Raw genomic sequence first — 17,999 nt, 5'->3', positions numbered from 1 at the left:
GCCACGTCTCAAAAAGTCCGAGATCTACTAAAGCACCAAGCAGCCATGCATGTTTTAGGTTGGCTGTGATTGTGGAATCATACTGGGCCCAGGACTACGGATCGGTCTCCGGTGTGGCAACGAGGCGCATTCCTAACAAGCCTGGGCCGTCGGTGATCAAACTATCCGGCCTTGGGGCCGCCAAGTTTCATTCCAGCTGGCAACAAGGGCACCGCGATGCGTGGCTACATACACATTGGAATTCATTGGCAGCCTTGAAGATCACGGCTTTACCGTGGTCCCTTCTCGACCTGTTAGGCTAGCGACATGCTACAAATACACCTCTGGATAAGAGATTAGTCTAATCATGGGAATCATTAACCGGTGCAGCTGGGCGCCGTGCGACTACCACTGACGATCTTTATTGTAAACGCTGTCGGCACATAGGTCTGGTGATCTCTTCGCTGGGTCTAGATCAAGGCAGGGGCGGCAAGAATTGGTCTAACAGTACGCAAAAAAGCCTTGTCTTACCACTGAAGCTAACTTGGCAGTGCAGCTGTATCTAACGAACGCCGTGGCGGACCTTTCACGATCTAACGTGCTGAGCACAAATGCAGGCATTGCCATCCCCAGTTAAGTAGTCCTTCGCGGGCTTGGTCGGGGGCACGTCAGCCAGCTTGTATCCTGCAGCCAATCTGAGGCTTTCACTATTAATTACTCTCTTTACTATATTACCGACCGTATTCGGGCTACTTAAAGGTCCGTGTTGAACTTCCCCCCGCCGGTCAAACCGGTGGCAGAGGGACAAAGCCATTTAGTATCTTGGAATGTCTCTTCTGGACTGAAAGAGTGCTGAGGCTGATCTCCTTCCATTCAGAGCTCTCTGCGTGCGTTCAACCAGTATATTATTTGAAGCTGTTGTTGTCAGGGCTTGAGTGTGTGACTGGAGGCTTGTTTTCTTTCGTGTCGAGATCATGTTTGGCCCAGACATACGGGGTGCGTGAGGATCGGAGACAGTTCACTTACATGATATAAGCATTCAAGCAAGATAGCAACCATCTAGTTGTATGACAAGCATGTATCTTACTGCAAGACTGAGGTTATTCGGCAAGACATGAGACGTGTGTCACTCTTGATAGATAGCTTAGTAGCTTGTTAAGGAAGACACGAGTATCCCACCAATTGGGGGTTTAAATCTAACCTTCTTCTCTCTGTTCTGTCTTGTTTCTCAGTCAGATCTAGTATTTACTTCATCTTTCTGGTTACCCTGGCCGAAACATAGCTGTAACTCTTGGAGGGTCATAATACGTCGGCGCTACAGACACATGCTTCATCTCCGTATATCCAAAGTCCTTGGGTCCTCCCAGTTCAAGACCGCGCTCAGTATACCTGGATCATCGTGTTAGTAAAGCCAATAATCAGCCATCAGAATAACCTACCAATGAGGATGTCCCACAAACGCCATCACGTTGACTCTGAGCCCGTACTTGATATCTTGAGTTCCCAGAGCGTATCCATCCATTCCAATGAGGCTGATGAGGTCTGGGACTGTGCAGATCACCTCTTCCTGCTTCCCATCCTGAAGTGCTGCGTAGAGGTATTCGTTTTGGAATGGCAGCGCCATGTCTCGAGTCTCGGTACACACAGTCTCTCCTACCTCGCGTTCTTCTACTCCAATAGCTCGAAGTCGGACGGAACCCTCAGTGTAGCCACCATCAGAGACAAAACGACGGACGTCAATGATCTTTCCAGTATACAAGAGGCGTCCACAATGGTGAGCTCGGAGCTGACAGCTGTTAGTTCCGTCAAATGTCTCTTGGAAAGTACTTACAATAGCGTCTACAATGCTTGTCTTTTCCTGTCGCGCTTGATAGATGGAATGTCCGATATGCCAGGCGAGTGACGTGGAGCCTAGAACAGCATACTTCTTGAGGTCCCCAACTCGCATGCCAGACTGGGACATCTGGCTTAAGAGGCCGAGCTCAAGAGCAGCCTTCCGTTGCAGCTTTTCTAGTCGAATAGGGTCTTCACATTTGGACACGGCCACTGTGTTTCCCATACCGTCTGCTTGTGCGCAGGGGACAATAGAGAGCCTGTTGACTAACCAGGGTTAGTAGAGATCCCAACAAAGAACAGCAACATACCATAGGTGGTGCTGTGATAGATGCGTGGGTATGCACGGCCCATGTAGTCGCCGTCAATTGTAGGAACGTCATAGTGTATCGACGTCAGTAACGGTCGTAAGCCATTCATACCACCAATCTCGTCCTGCATGAATCATCTTAGTGGTCAGATCATGGCACAGCCCCACACAGGCTTACCGCAATCACTGCACCAGGTTTGTCGATCCCAAAGTATGGCAACACCCCATCTATGGCGTCGATGGCCTCAGTGCCGCTGGGCAACCGCTCAGATACCACAGCGGGAGCACTGTGTAGCGTTAGCTTCGACAAAGTCAGAGAAGCAGCAAACATACCCATAAGTGCTAGTTCCAAACACCAGAGTATCGTGTCATGACTGCCTAACGCGGTATATCACGGCTACCCTGCACCTCTAGGAATCACGTCTTTAGACGGCGCAACCGTAACATTAATCTAAACCCCTATATTAGTGTGACCCACAAGCTCATCCGTACTCGAAGAGATAAGAAATTGCCCAATGACCCAAAACGGCTAAGCAGTAGTAGTAATCACATGCGGTTCTCGACTAAATTTCTTCTTATCTCAGCTCTGCCAATTCCGTAGCTTAACTAATGTTATTTCTTTCATCGCCCGTGATGATGTCCTCGCCTAAATTTCCTTCGCATGATCTCCTTTCTTGCTAATGTCACTGGCCGTGGTAACGTGGCTTGGTGGCGTCTTGTCCCCACGAAGTCCCCTCCTAGCTTGTCCACTCAGAGCTCGGGAAATTTAATAAACCACTGCGTAGTACCTTATCCCCTCAGTGCTCACAAGGCACAAAAATATCTCCTGCCCCACATAACCCCAGTGATGATAACAGTACAAGCAGGGTACGAAAAGTTAGATCAATAAAGCAATGTATGCTAAGTCCCTCTGTGTAGTAGTGACAAGTGCTGGTTCACATATCACTAAAGAGAAAGTGGTGGCAGCTAATGTATCCCTTCTTTTGCGCATTCTCATTAGCCCGTCTACCTTTGGTCCCACTTTTGTGCCTTCTGGGCACTGAGATAAGAAGGAGGAATAGCCGCTTTCGAAGCAGTCAAGGCGTGTACCGATCTATTGTTCCAGGCACGAGGACAGAATAATACATCAATTTGCTCCAGCCTTTTAACGCTCTATACTTATTCCTAATGCAGAATCAGAACCAGTTTCGCATAGCAGGCCAATCATGGAACCTTCAGCTCCGCAATAACAAGGCAGCCCTATTTCTTAGCCTTATTATCCGCATCCAGCGCGTCGGCCTCCTCTCCCTCACCTCCCTCCTTGCAAGCGGCATCGCCCTTATCCTCTTCGCTCAAAACATCTATACCGCCAGAAGGGGAAACTCCGATGAGGCACCCAACGACTACCGTCAGGCAATTTTCCGTGTCGGCTCGCAGCTCAGCGTGCAGTCCTGGCTCGCTGTGCTGGGTGTAATCTTTGGCACGCTATCCTATGGCTTGGCCACATCAGTCGTCCACATCTTCGACTACTGGTGCAGCTGGCGTGCCCGGCGCGTGGCAGGGCCAGGCCTCAACTATGCACGCTATCTCAACTCGCAGCCACAGGCGCCTGTTTTGACTGGGCTGCGTCACGGATTTCCCGTCTTCGTCGTGTGTCGCTACCTTATTGCCACCCTCGGCATCGCGGCTTCAATCGGGTACAAGTTTGTTGTGATTGAGGTAGCATATATGGCATCCGAGGAAGTCGAAACAAACCAAGTGCGTCTCCAGCTCCCGCCTGTGCGCGGGCTGCTGGAGAATGGCAGCACAAGCCCCTGGGTTGGCGACACCCCGCTATCGGGGACGAACCGCGCATTTTTTCATACCCAATCTGTCTGGACCGATGAGGGGTACGAAATAGGTGACTCCTTGGAACCACCGTTTGACATTTCCATGGTTGGGTGGGCGAATTGTAGCGGCGCCTTCCATGTCCTTGACGAGGGATTTGTGTTAACACGAGAGATCGTTATGGTTGCAAACCTGACGGAGGATACCAACGAGCATTTTGTGACGTCAGAGCAGGGGGGCTGGTCGAGAACGGAGGGCAGCTCAGGCTGGATCAAGGGGAGCAGATCGCGGGCCATTATCGAATACCGCATCGTTGAGCCAGGGCAGGTACAGATACAGTGGGAAAAAATGGGGTCGTGGATAAATGACAGCTCCGGGACTGAGCGACAACGGGTTGTGAGGCGACTTACCTACGACATGCGCTACGTTGTGGCAGAGGTTCACCGTTTTGTTTCCGGCGGCTCTTGCTCGCACCTAACAGACGAACATGGTAGATCCAATCCCACAATTTTGTCGACCAGCTCGATGCGGATCAGAACGAAAAACCCCGACGGTTCTGTGCCCCTGAATTACAAACTTCTCGATACCATCCTATCCAGCGACGAAGTCGGTCCGCGTGAGGGTGTGAGCGCATTCGTTCATGGTGTGATGGCAGGCTGGGGCGCTCAGTTGGCTGAACTGGATGTCAGCGACATCCGTCTTGGCCACGCACCGCCGGATACTGAGCCGTTCGGCCCAGAAAACACCGATGACAGTTGGCGCTCGCTGCTCACCCAGTCTACAATCGACTATCCTTTCTTCGACGGGACACGGTATGCGAAACGGAGGGGTAGCTATTACGAAGTCGTCGACTACTTCACGGTTCTGGGTTCCATTGTGATCGTGATCGCTGTTGCGCGCGTTGCAATTGGACCGCCGGTACTGACATCGTGGATTGGACAGCATGTGCATCTCGCGTCGGCGGAGGGAGTGATTAGACCTGAAAATACGGAGGGACTAGCTAGCGGGTATCAGGTTGCGCTGAGCGAACTCGGGGCCCTAAGACTCACGGTTAGGTGTGGCTGTTAGGTGGCGAGTCGGCATATCAGACATACTAAACTGGTGATCAAGCTTTTGGAAGGGATATTCCTAATAAAAAGCTTTTGATGGTTTGGATCTTCCTTGGCTGGGTCTTGTAAAGTGATGCCACTTGTGTACATATCTCATTCTTCTTCATTGGCCGGGTGTAACATCAATACCTTTGAATACTTCTCTCATGATCATGGAATACATTTTCATCATGAGAACCGGCCATCCAAAAGTAAGCGTGCGGTGAGAGCGAGAGCCATGAGGGGAGATATGATTGCCAAACTTTCACGATAAGCGACAACCACTAGCGAGTATAGGGTGACACTACCAGGGGTTCCCATCAAGCAGAGAGGAACGATGCTGGTAGGCTGGCTTTGGTAAAGAATGTTTAGAACCGGAGTGTGGTTATGGCGCTGTATCTGCGTCGATTAGAGACTGAACCTAGATAAAACACCAAATCACTTGATAAGCCATGTAAGGTTTGCATATTGTGATATGTTTCCGAGCAACCTATGTAGGATCTGACCGCCAGTAGGGATGCCTAGATGCATGAAATACGGTACATTGGTGCTCTAACTTCTAGTCATGGAGTGGTGACCTTCATAATGCAAGAATCATGCAGACTTACGTCGTGATGGGTTGTGATTTTATTCCGTGTCCTAAGACGTTTCTCCCAGGTCACAAGCCTGTTCGACTACGAGCAACAACTCAACGAGATCGAGGCCAAGGTCTCTCACTCTGAAGAGAGGCAGTCACTAAGACGGCTTGTAGACTGGCCGCACACTGGAGTAGTCTCCACAACACTCTAAAGCTAACAAGAAAAGGAACAACATGGACGTGAAAGTAATTTGACACAAATGTAATCCACCCAAGCCAGAATCACATCTTTCAGCCCAGCTTTATGTAGCGTCGCGTGAGTATGTCAGACCTCATCTTTATTTGTTCCGTTCTTTCTCTTCACTGTAAGCAGCGGGCCTCCCGGACGGTTGAGGCTATACCCTTTGAGAATGTTCTTGTGGGCGCCTACGCCTTACTCAAAGGCTTTGCCCACACCTTGTGGAGGAGCAGAAGCGCCTGGGCCAGCTTCGTATTCATGATGAAGATCAACGTTCAACAGGCGCGATGGCGGAAATTAGAGCGAGCGGTGAGCAGTCAGCGCTGTCTTCTTGTGGATAAGCGCTTGAACACTAGCGATGCACCAGGACAAAAAAGTGTTAGTAACCTAGCTGAGATGGGGTTACAGGCGGCCCAAATCGATAATCTCAATAGTCTCATGCGGAGACCAAATTGCAACCCCACTATCGAAAAGCTATTGCATCAAATTCAACAGGCCTCTGATGGGCTGTGCCAGATGAAATAGGAGCTGCGAGAAGGGACCTATTATTTCCGTTTTGTTTGTTCAACCAACTTCCGTCTTTCGTTTAACCCAACTACTGTCTTTCGTTCTTTTCATTCATGATGGTCAATGCCAAGAGCTTCATCGCCGCTCTGGCCTGTGCCAGCTTGACAGCAGTTCAGGCTGGGCCTTGCCGACCGTCCACGACGCAGTCCACTGATACCGCGGTCACTTCATCAACCGAGTCTGCGTCTTCGACCGTGATCTCCTCTGCCGACACCACGACCGAGCTGACCTCGACAACTGAGGTCTCTACCTCTGCGGCCTCCTCGACATCAGAGCTAGCCACCACCACCACTACTGCTGTGGAGACCACATCATCGGCTTCCACGACTGCAGAGTCAACCGCTACGACCGCGACGGCTTGCCCTACCCCGATCTCTTGCAACAACCTCGGCTTCGATTGGGCCTACTACAGCAACCCGGCCCAGAATACTGATACCACCTACTCGAACTTTCATCCTGTTTCGTTCAAGAGAGTAAACCCGCTTTACGTTGGCACCACACCATATGTTGGAGGTCTCTACCAACCCGGCTCTCAGAATGCTCCTGGTCCCATCTACGGCTCAGCGACAGACCTTAACCTGGACTACTTCGCCCTGAACCATCACGGCTACATCTACGCCTGTGAAACAGGAACGTACCAGTTCAACATCCCTTACGCCAATGACGCTGTTTACCTATGGCTTGGTGCTAAGGCCTATATTGGCTGGACTGAGACTAATGCCGATGCCAAGGCTCGCTACAACCAGCCTGATCACATCGCTGGGTCAGCATCCTTCAGTGTTGATGTGCCCGCTGGCACTTATGTGCCCATTCGGTTTGTCTACGGCCAAGCCCAGTACGGTGGTGGCTTCTACTTCACTATCACGACCCCTAACGGCCAAGTGATTGCTAGCAACGAGGCGACTTCTAGCCCATATGTCGTTCGATACTCGTGCGATGGCATTGTCGCACCTCGATACCCTGCATTCGGACAGGAGATTTAGGGACTTTTTGATGGGTTAAAGGAGTCAGATCTATACCTCCCTTCGACAATAGACGGGTGGATCTACTTGGTTCTAATTAATACGCACCTGGAGGAATTAAACGCACACGAGTCGGGGGGTGCTTGGATTGTGTCAATTTCTTTAAATGCATGTAGTATTTTGAATCACCTTGGACTGGCAATTTGTCCCCCGACACGTGATTTTTTAGGGCTCGGACTGGATAAAACAACTTGTAGATCGGGTTCCTGAGAGCAGATTCGATCTGATAACCCTTATGCTTACAGTAGCCATAGGAAGTAAACCTTGGACTATGCAAAGCGTCTCCTGTCCACCCTTCGGACGCTCTTAAGGTTCGAATCCACAGCTTAAGCTGCCCCTTGTGAGACCAAGGCTTACATTCCGTCTAGAGATGTATTCAATATGATCCTGCAATTTAGGCCTTGTCTCATGCCAAACTGAATCCCAAATCATCATCTCTCTGAGCCTAGATAGACGCACCCCAAACCCCGGATCGCAGGGAAGTTCAGTCTGTCATCTACATGACTCTTCGGCGCCTCCGGCTTGGGGAAGCCCAGGGATCCCATAAGACTAGAGGCCAGATCTTGCATCAGCTTCGTGGTATGGAAGAAAAGAGACATCTAGCGGTAGTGCTCGAATGCTTTTCTGGAGAGCCTCCGTGTTTCAGACTACGAGCTGGAGAACAAAATCCCATATCTTGGTCATTTGATCAAACACCCCAGTCAAGAGGCTGGCTGTTTGACGCATTCTGGACTGTCACAACAAATCCACCGCTATATTGGATCCTCAACGACAAGGATCAAATCTTTTCAACGGCATTTGGAAGTATACGAGACTGATATCGAATACGGCCGCTGTGCGGCTAAAGGTATAGCCCTAGTATGGGATACAGACACAACTAGACTAATATTGACGGATGTTGCTGGCTTCCACACAAATCTTTGTCAAGATATATCAGCAGATATCTTCAGACGTCTCCCAGACGATCTGCGAGATGCCAGGTGTTTATCATCTTCCAGAGAGGCTTCAGAGAAGGGACAGAGCGGGAAAGCCGAGCTGCTTACAGCTTTTAACCGGAGGTATATCTTACAGCCTCTCTTCAAGGCCGTCTTCATTGTTTTGGATCAAATACTGGGGCCTACGGAAGGACCTTTGATACCGAACGACATTGGCAATATCCCCGTATCTTTAGTGCGCACCGGATGCACGGAAGGCTTGAGCGTCCCTATGTCTTTCGACGCCATACACCGCGACGGACCTGTCCTCCGGGGATTAATAAACCCGGATGGTGCTATCGATAGTGATCTCGCAGATCGCCCAGTTTCGAGTTGAAAGGCTCGATGCGTTCGCCTGGGCCTTGAGAGATTACAAGTTCTTGATCTATGATGACACAAATGATAACGGTGACAACGACAGTGAGTTCATGTTTCTGAGATATCACGGAGAGACGAAGTCATCAACGTCAAGGGTAAAGGCAAACAGACTCAAACAACGAGTCAGGATGACGAGTGCCCGACTTGCCTGTGGTGCCCAGAGTTTCCTTACAGATGGAAACCCCAAAAGTTCCACCTTTTTAGGCTGAGGGATCACTTTCCCCAGTCATGGCTCGGATTGAACCAGAACTGCTATCATTTCCTTGCAGTGTCGTACTGCTGGCACAGCCGCCTGAGAAGCACGAGGCATTCCCTAGATTCAGCAGAGCGCGGTCTTGAGTCCAGGGTCCTCCGCATCCAGGTGACTGAGTTCCAACAAATCGTCAAGTCTGCCCAGCAAGTCATTCAGTGCCGTTCATGTTGGCTTGCTGTTGGTGTCAGCCGACAATACCCAGCTGCCGCGGAGCGCAACGAGATAGTCCTGGACAAGACCGGGCAACTATTTCCACCTGTGATGATTGGGAGGAGTCTTCCGACCAAGGCTTCACTTTTCCACACCAGTGGTTTCCAGAGCACACAATACCGGATAGACGCAGTTGGGGCATTGACGCTTCTCAAGATCAGGGGCTGCCGAGATGTGAGGGACCGTATCGCAATCATGAAGTGCATTGGCTTTCGATAAGCCAAAAGACGAAACGGATGAAGCGTACCAATCTCGTCGTGCTTCACTCTCGGCGCACTTTGCGAGGTCAGATATCATCAGGAGAGCGAATCTTGAGATCCTGCAGAGAGGCTCTCTTGCTGATGACTCTGAAATCTGGAATGGAATGAACCATACAGGGGTCCATGCCTTTTCGCTCTTACCTGCCGAGCGGGTTGAAGCGGAGCCAGAGAAGCAGAGATGTATTGGCAGGATCTTCTTTGACATCCTACGATGTCTGATGGGCCAACAGGACACCATGCCGGGCGCGATCCGTACAGCCAACAGCATTTGGCAATCCATGCGTGTCGATGAGCTTGAGGATAGCCCCCCTCTTCCAGATGAAGTCACTGAAGCATTGTTTGATCACCCCGATGTTGTCTTACATTCACTGAAGACCCTGAAATCGGACAAGGGTCCCGACATGCAATACCACCAAGTCTGGTTGTTTGACCGCATCATGCCAGACGGATAAATTTGGGTTGGTCGTTATCAACGCAGCACCAACCATATCACAATGATGGCAGACCAAGATAGTGACGATCCGGATTCCTCGAATGCAGAAGCCAGGGTGGACCGGCACAAGGGTGCCGACTCCATTTTGGGCCAGCAATTGAGCCGACAAGCGATGGGCTTCATTGCTCAAGACAACATCATCTTTAGCTACCTGGAAGGAGGACTTCAACGAGGATTCCCAATCATCAATCCCGGCTCTATGACGGCTTTCCTCATTTGTTCCGGTATCGGAGTACACAACTTTTCAGAAGAGCAACCCCGTGTTGAGACTCTGGTATCTGTATTCGACGGGGACGGACCGTGTTTTGTATCGACTGTCTACAGCTCAGGATGAGAAATCCTGCCACATCCAGATATGAGGAGCATGAGGGTATGCTGGGTGGTCCAAAAAGCGCAGTCACACAGCATTCCAGCCGCTCAATCAAGCTCCACAGCTAAAGAATCCGAGATGAAGCTGACAAAACGAAGGAGGGAGAAACTCCCACTTGATAACAGCAGTGACGATGCGCTGCAAGCACCAATCGTGACACTTGGTGAAGCTGGAGGGCAGACATTGGGAGACGGTATTCTCACGACAAGAGCCAAGTCTGAGCATCAAGACCAGCCCGAACGTGATAACGGAGAAGAACCAAGTTACCAAGTTCTTAACAAAGTCAAGGGAATGTGGCAAATCATGGACCTGCCTTCTCAAGTGTATACGTTTATCTAGTAGATATCTAATGAGAACAGGGGTGCGTTGCTTCCATATTACTTCACACTTTGCCGCCGGGAGAGTAGCGCAGCGATTGCATTTAGATATTGTTCAAGGTAGCACGAGTAATCCCATGAATAAGAGCTATCAACGTGTGACAATCGTGACGATTCCTAAGGGATAAACCGGTCGTGCTGGGTTTATAGTGGCAGAGGGGATGCGTTTGACCCGCATTGTCGCGTTGTGGCGAACCATCTTTATTCGGCTGGTATGTCTGGCTGTGCTTGGTAAGTGGGCAATCATGGATGAGTAAAACTCCCATACATTTCCAACCCGTAACTCCTAGCCCGTCTTAGCGTCGCATCTGGTGCGGCTCTGAGACACGCGATGCTGCTCCGCGTCAATCCGTGCTTCTCCATCGATGTGCCGAAACGCGAACCGTCCAATCCAAGACGGGACGAGTCATTGTGCGACTTGACCCCTGCTGACAGACAAGGAATAGCTGGGGACTTCAGGGAAGACCACATCAATCTTCCGGTGCCGTCCCGTTGTTGGATCGACGGCTTACAATTATGCAGGCGTGGAGTGCAGAACGTTCCGGCCATCCGATGAATTACAGGAAGTGATGTGAAACGGCTGGGCAATCAGATACTGCCATCAACTTACGATGACGTCCCACCAAACCCTCGAGTGCCCCCGTCCCAGCCGCACTCCACCAAGTAAGGTTAATTACTTTCTTGTTCGGCTTCTGAACTTCCCGTAGCCATGTGTCTTACCTTGTTAGCGTGCACTTGTTAGTGTGACGAGGTGCATCTCTCATACGTAGTCCATCTTGGGCCCCTCCGGGAGTTGGTGTTTCCGGTAAGAGGGGGCTCGTTTTCTGACGCAGCCCTGCGATCGACCAAAGTTATGTGCTAGACGTGAGGATGAAATTCAACTGGGCAAGGAATGTTGCGATTCACTTCACGGGATTCTTTCTATATAAAGATGCCATGTTCATCCTGAGGTCTTGGAAATGAACTACAACTCCATCATCTGCCTTGTGTCGAACGCCTCCATTCATTCTCTCGAGGTAAGTTAGATCCATCTATCGGACCATCAGACGAACGCAAGAAAACTGACTTGTCCAGCTGGGCTCATTATTTGCTTCCACTCCTTCAACAACAAACATTCTCTGATCTTCTGAGCTGTGCTCGACTTGTCAAATTATTCTTTTAATTCCAACGATACCCACTCGCTCACAACCCGGCTCAGCTATCACCCAAATCATCAAGATGAAGTTCTCCACCATCTTTGTTGCCGCCTGCGCCACTCTTGCCGCCGCCGCGCCAGGCTTCCCCGCCTTCCAGAGCCGCGCCGCGCTCAACGAAAGCCGCGATGGCCGTGATGGCCGCGATGGCCGTGGAGGCCGTGACGGCGATGAGGATCGTGACGGACGCGACGGACGCGACGGACGCGACGGTCGGGAGGGCGGACGTGGCAACGAGCTTGCCTTCGGCCAGATTGATCTCAACTACCTGCTCAAGGTCAACTCTCTTGACCTGCGTCTGTTCCAGACCCTCGGACGCAGGAACAACCTTAACGTGATCATCTTCCAGGACCTCTTTACTGCCAAGGAATTTAGCCTCGAGTCGCTGCTGCAGTTCCAGCAACTCTCAACTCTCCTCTCGATCGCCAGCACGGGCATCTTTGACAGGTTGGACCTGTCCAGACTGTCGCTCGGCAGCGTCGAACTCGGCCTCATTCGGGATATTGGCCGCGTCGATCTGGCCCAGTTTATTGATCAGTCCTTGGTCCCTCAGATTACAGTCATTTCTCAAGAGGGTAGGTAAACTAGTCATGGGTTGTGGAACAGTTGGCTAACAATATGCAGTCACCACTGTTGTAATCGCCAAGGAGTAAGGAATGACTAGCATCTGACTTTGCACGGGGAGCTGGAATCTCCTCTCTTTAGGTGGGCAGGATCAAGAAACGCCCAGGTGGCGCATCTTGGAGCAGGACTTGCAAGAAGGGTGATTTCCAGGGTTTTAAATGAATCGAACATGCTGCTGGTGGAGGAGAGCTTATAAAGTCTATTGAGTTATTTATTTGCCCTGGTGAGATATGAAAACAAACTGGGCCGTCTCAAGTCGGGGATTAAACTCCCAGGTATGTTAACCTTTTGCTTAAGATAAAATTGAGGGTATGTGGCAAGTTGTAGATCTACCTTCTCAAGCATATAGATTTGTATAGTAGATGTCTAGGGATGAAACAGAGGGGCGCGATGCCTTTGTATTACCTCATAACATCATGGATATCGCTTTAGTCTGGGACTTGAGTGAGTGAGGCTTCAACAAACTCTGTTCAGAGACGGATGTAATTGGATAAACCTGATTTTTACAAAAAGATGTGAGATTGTGAAACATGCTATTTTTTACAACTGGCATCTTAAAGGACGAAAGCCTGCCTTTACTCTCCAGTCTATAACGAAAGAATAATGAAAGTCAGCCGCCCCATGCCCCCTTTCCTGGAAAGCAGGGGAGTATGCCAAGACCTGGGGATCTGAGCGGTGACTCGTTCCGCAAAATCAGTCCACCAAGGCTTGTTTCTCTCATTGCGTAAGGGTATTGCACTTGGGCAAGCCCTTTCTAGTCCCCGTATTGTGATAATGAGGAGAAAGCATGATGTTTGTAAAGGGTTCGTCTGCTAGGGAATTGTCCTGAGCCTAATGTGACTAAGGCCTTTCACAAGCACGTCACATCCTGCATGGGAGGGAGGTGAATGTAACTCATCAAATGACTACTTACACTTACTGCCCAACGAGCGCGTTAGCGAACCTCGGACAGCCGACAGGTTCTAAAATAAGAGTGCCAATAAAAACCCGCGGTTTGCCGCTATCAGCAGAGTCTAGGCTAGCTGTGGTTGGGGCTACTCTTTGGTAGGAGCAAACACATTTTGAAGTGCATATTGTGGCGTCTTGCTGACACTTGGCGGCCAACCATTTTATTACACAGCCTTATTTTCAACCGTCAGACAGGAAATTACAAAAAGATCACGCCCCGCCCAGTCGGGGCTGGAGGGATCAGTTCAATATCTTCGTGATGCTCTACTTTGGCACAATATATTCCCTCGTCCACGGTCATCATTTCTCTTGCTACTTAGACACCCACCCATCACGGCCAGCCGAGTTGATTTGGCGACAATGGATCCTCTGAGCATCATTGCATCCACAATAACCGTCGTTCAAGCAATTCCTCTGACATATAACGCCATTCGACACCTCCGAGGGCTCCCAAAAGCCTTCGAGGAGGTACACCACCATCTGCCTCTGGTACAAGAAACCCTGGAGAATGTCCAACAGCAGTTGAAAGACAGCACTCTCGACGAATCAGCAGTCATCCCAGTTCGAACCACTGTGGGCAGATGTAAAACAAATGCCGACTCACTGCTACAAATCTTCCAGGATATCGAAAAGCAGTCCAAGAATGGAAAGAATGGGTCAATTGTGGAATTCTATCGCGCAAGAGTTCTGCGACTAGGCAAAGGCCACCAGGTCGAGAGTCTAATGCAAGACCTGATGAAGGGGCTGGAAAGCTTGGCCGTTAACCAGCTCTTCAAAATGGCAACCCAGAGCCAGCTTAGTCGACTGGAAAATTCCATTAATCAGATGTCCCAAGTTGAACCATCGGTGCGGGACTCAGAGTTTGACAGCCCACGGGCATTCGGGGCCGCCCAACATATCGCCCAAGGAGGGCATGGATATCAAGCGGTGAACCAAGGACAGAGCCAACTGAACGCATTTGGAGCAAACCAGTACAACTCACAAGGGGGCACAATGAACTTTGGTACGACCAGCTAGAACCCATAGAGGAGAATGTATCAAAGATCAAACTGACTTTGGGCCACTGCTAGAATTCAACTATTACCAACCATCCCATGCCGTAGTCTCATCGTCCGAAGCGATAGTACCCGCTTTAGGACCATTGAGAGCCGTGGTTGAATTTGTGGATTTTGGTACCCGCATTCTTTCACTACACTGCACCAGAATTCCACCGGCACCCAACCCTGGCGACATGGCCGAATCAACTGGGCTGATCAAGTATGTGATACAACAAGGCTCGGCGCATTCTGATGCCAGCAAAGACTTGTGCGACTTGTGTATCCAATTCGACGATGTCTGTTGCGACTTCAAGTCTACCATGTGGAGTACTGAGCGTTTGGGCAATGATAACAAGACTATCCTGCTTCAGCACGTGAAAGGACTGCGTCATCGCATCGTTTCACTAGCCATTCTTGACTCGAAGTAGGTCCAATGAATCCTCTCATCGACATTCTCTAACCATTGCGTAGGGGAAGATCAAACGTCTTTAGAAGTGCTAGATCGAAAGCTCGGTCAACCTTTCACACTACAGCAACCAAAGCTATCGACAGCCTGGGTCAGGAAGTTGACCAGATTTATCACGAGACCCAGGCCGCATTATACCCTCTGTGCTCCGAGTCCAACATCGGGGATGATGTGGGCAAAATAGACGAGGCCATCTTTGGGCGATTCGAGTGTGTCCAAAGTCGAGTGATTATCTTCACGATTTTCTACCTGCTATGGCAAGTTAATACCTGTGATAAGTCGATTTCTGATTCTATACTTACTCCAGAAAGGGAACACTCAAAGGAATTACATAAGGCCGCCCAATGGGTACAAAATATTATTTCACAGCGCCAGGTAGAGGCCCCATTGAAAACAGAAGAGGACATGTCCAACCTCTCGGAGGACATCAGTCATATGGTAGGGGAACTCTTAGCCGTATTTAACTCTCTAGTGTCAAAGAGACTCACCTATTTAAATATTTGGACCCCTGAGAAGAGGGAGAATGCGCTTGAGGAGTTTCGAAGCGTCCGCTCCCGGATGATGATGTTTACACCCTTCTCACTGTGGTAAGTTCGCTCAAGCACCTTACTTCGAGAGGCGCTAACACACAGCCAGGGCAGAGTCAGAGGGAGGCCCATCAAGGATCGTCCGCTTTGATAAACTCTTGGACCAGATGACAGGGGTTTTGAGACGCTTCGTTCAACACTCAGATGGGGATGCGACAACCAGATTGAGCCAAGATCTGGGTCACGGAGCATTTGCGACCAGAAATATTGGAATGGACGCCGTTTTTGCCATGTTTAACACGTCTACCCTGGGTGGCAAGCGTGTACATGACCAGCTGGTACAGTACCTATGGGATGAGGACTGGAAACCCAGGCATGATGTGCAAACAGAAGAGTGGCTCAGTCAACGCCTCAAAACGGACTGGTCATTTTGCCATGCCATCATCAACAGTCTCAAGTTCAGAGACATTCGAAGCCGAGAGGATGCTATTCCTGAAGCACATCAGCAAACCTTCTCCTGGGTCTTTGAAAGACAAGCCGAGGGGCATGGAAGAAGTCCGCCATGGTCATGCTTTCCAACATGGCTGAGAGACAAGACCAACGAGCCATATTGGATCACCGGGAAGCCTGGGTCCGGAAAATCAACGCTACTCAAGTTCATCCTCCAACACCCACAGCTTCCAAGCGAGCTTGAAAACTGGTCTGGAAAGCTCCCTCTCTTGACTTTAAGCTATTATGCCTGGAATGCTGGGTCCGACTTGCAGAAATCCCGCCAAGGGCTTATCAGGACGATCTTGTTCCAGTCACTCAAACTCAACCCTGCACTGGTACCTTGGGTTACTCCTCGGCGGTGGTCTTTGCTCCGCATTTCGCGGGGGGTCGTCGAGCAGCCCAAGTGGGAAATGTGGGAGCTGGAGGAATCATTGAGATATCTGCTCAGTGAATGCGGGAAGACCATGGCCTTGGCTCTGTTCATCGACGGTCTCGACGAGTTCCAAGTTGAGCCCGTCAAGATCAAGAAGCAAATTCTCGACCCTCTTCGAGTCATTTATACTCAGCAGGGGACCAAGGTATGCGTGGCAAGTCGTGAGTGGAGCGAGTTTGATGATGCACTCCATCAACACCCAAAGCTTCGAATGCAAGACCTAACGTTTCCTGACATGAAGCATTATGCTATGTCGAGACTGGCAGCTACTCGCGGATTTCTGGAGCTACAATTCATCTTTCCCGGAGAGACTGAAGCTCTCATAGGCGAATTGCTTGGGAAGGCTAATGGTGTTTTTCTTTGGTTGACCCTCGTTGTCAAGAGCCTCCTCCATGCTGCCAGTCAGGGTCGTGGCCTGCACCACCTTCAAGCCCTTGTCAACGCCCTCCCGAGCAACATCGCCGATCTGTATTCTTCTATCTGGAGCAACATTGAAGATGACATTGTGTCGGACTCATCAAAGCTTCTGGCGATTGTACGCGCAGCACATGAGCCTCCAGATGATCTCATGGTGTGGTTGGCTGATAATAGCTTTCCTCTCACTTTCGACATAGAGTCTGTGCTGGCTCGAGACGGTGCAAGGTCTAGAATTTCTGACATCATCAAACGCCGTTTGAGCAGCAATACAAGGGGAATCCTGGAGCTGTCTTCCTCTGGAATTGTCGACTTTCTTCACCGAACGGCTCGAGATTGGGCAGCGAAGCCTGAAGTCTGGACACGGATCAATCTCACCATTCCTCAAGACTTCGATCCCAATCTTGTTCTTCTGAGGACTAATATCATCCTTAAACGCTCTAGTGCATATTTGCGTCTGTCCGGCGAGGGCCTGACGGAGAGAACAATGCTTTATGCATCTCGGGTTGCGGACTCTACAATTTTCCGCCCAAAACTAATGTCGGCACTCGACGCTTTCGACGACATGCTACAGCAAGCATATGACGAAGACGACGTATCCTGGATCACGCATATTGAAGGTGGCGTATATGAAAGTACTTTTTTTGGTCTGGCTGCACGGTTCTGTGTGATGCCGTATCTGAAGCACAAGGTTTCGGATCAGATCTTGACAAGTCCGAGCTCAAGAAGATGCCTTTCCCCCTTGGAAAACGCGATATTTGGGAAAACTGGTAGTGACATGGATCAGATTCCGCTGGAAAAGAGACTGGCCACTGTCGAGTTCTTGTTAGAGAGTGGAGCACCTCCAGACCAGGAGTGTCTTCATTGGCCCTCTGATGGCAAGATACCGATCCTCAATGTAGTACAGAGCAAGATACCAAGTCAAGAGCCGCCGGGGAGTGAGTATTGGGCAGCTATAGAGCGTCTTCTGATGGCAGAACAGCCCTCTGCTCCACTTCCAGTCCCAGCACTTAGATTGAGTCGGTTCAGGCAGCTGTGGAGGCTTTGTGGGTAAACTCAGCAGGATAGCAAGCACATCATAGCTAGTTCAAAAATGGTAATACTGCGCCACTGTGCACGAAAGCTAATTA

At 50.2% G+C, this 17,999-nt stretch overlaps 3 protein-coding genes across 3 annotated transcripts; all 3 read left to right on the top strand.

The window, feature by feature from the left end:
• Positions 1-6,454: 6,454 nt before the first annotated feature.
• Positions 6,455-7,381, top strand: NCS54_00989200 (PA14 domain-containing protein; the record flags this gene model as incomplete). Its single annotated transcript, XM_053155221.1, has 1 exon — positions 6,455-7,381. One exon carries the CDS (start codon positions 6,455-6,457, stop codon positions 7,379-7,381), a length of 927 nt encoding a protein of 308 aa, XP_053011196.1.
• Positions 7,382-11,953: 4,572 nt separating this feature from the next.
• On the top strand, positions 11,954-12,581 carry NCS54_00989100 (Hypothetical protein; the record flags this gene model as incomplete). The annotated part of the gene is made up of 2 exons (XM_053155220.1): positions 11,954-12,503; positions 12,553-12,581. 2 exons carry the CDS (start codon positions 11,954-11,956, stop codon positions 12,579-12,581), a joined length of 579 nt encoding a protein of 192 aa, XP_053011195.1.
• A 2,980-nt stretch (positions 12,582-15,561) lies between these two features.
• NCS54_00989000 (SesA domain-containing protein) lies at positions 15,562-17,643 on the top strand (the record flags this gene model as incomplete). The annotated part of the gene is made up of 3 exons (XM_053155219.1): positions 15,562-15,590; positions 15,640-17,504; positions 17,555-17,643. The coding sequence occupies 3 exons, from the start codon at positions 15,562-15,564 to the stop codon at positions 17,641-17,643; spliced, it is 1,983 nt and encodes a 660-aa protein (XP_053011194.1).
• Between the last annotated feature and the right edge of the window lie 356 nt (positions 17,644-17,999).

Source organism: Fusarium falciforme, chromosome 8 (genome assembly GCF_026873545.1).
Source record: "Fusarium falciforme chromosome 8, complete sequence".
Classification (NCBI taxonomy): domain Eukaryota; kingdom Fungi; phylum Ascomycota; class Sordariomycetes; order Hypocreales; family Nectriaceae; genus Fusarium; species Fusarium falciforme.
Note: the sequence above shows the minus strand (reverse complement) of the source record. Positions and strands in the feature narration are given on the sequence as shown.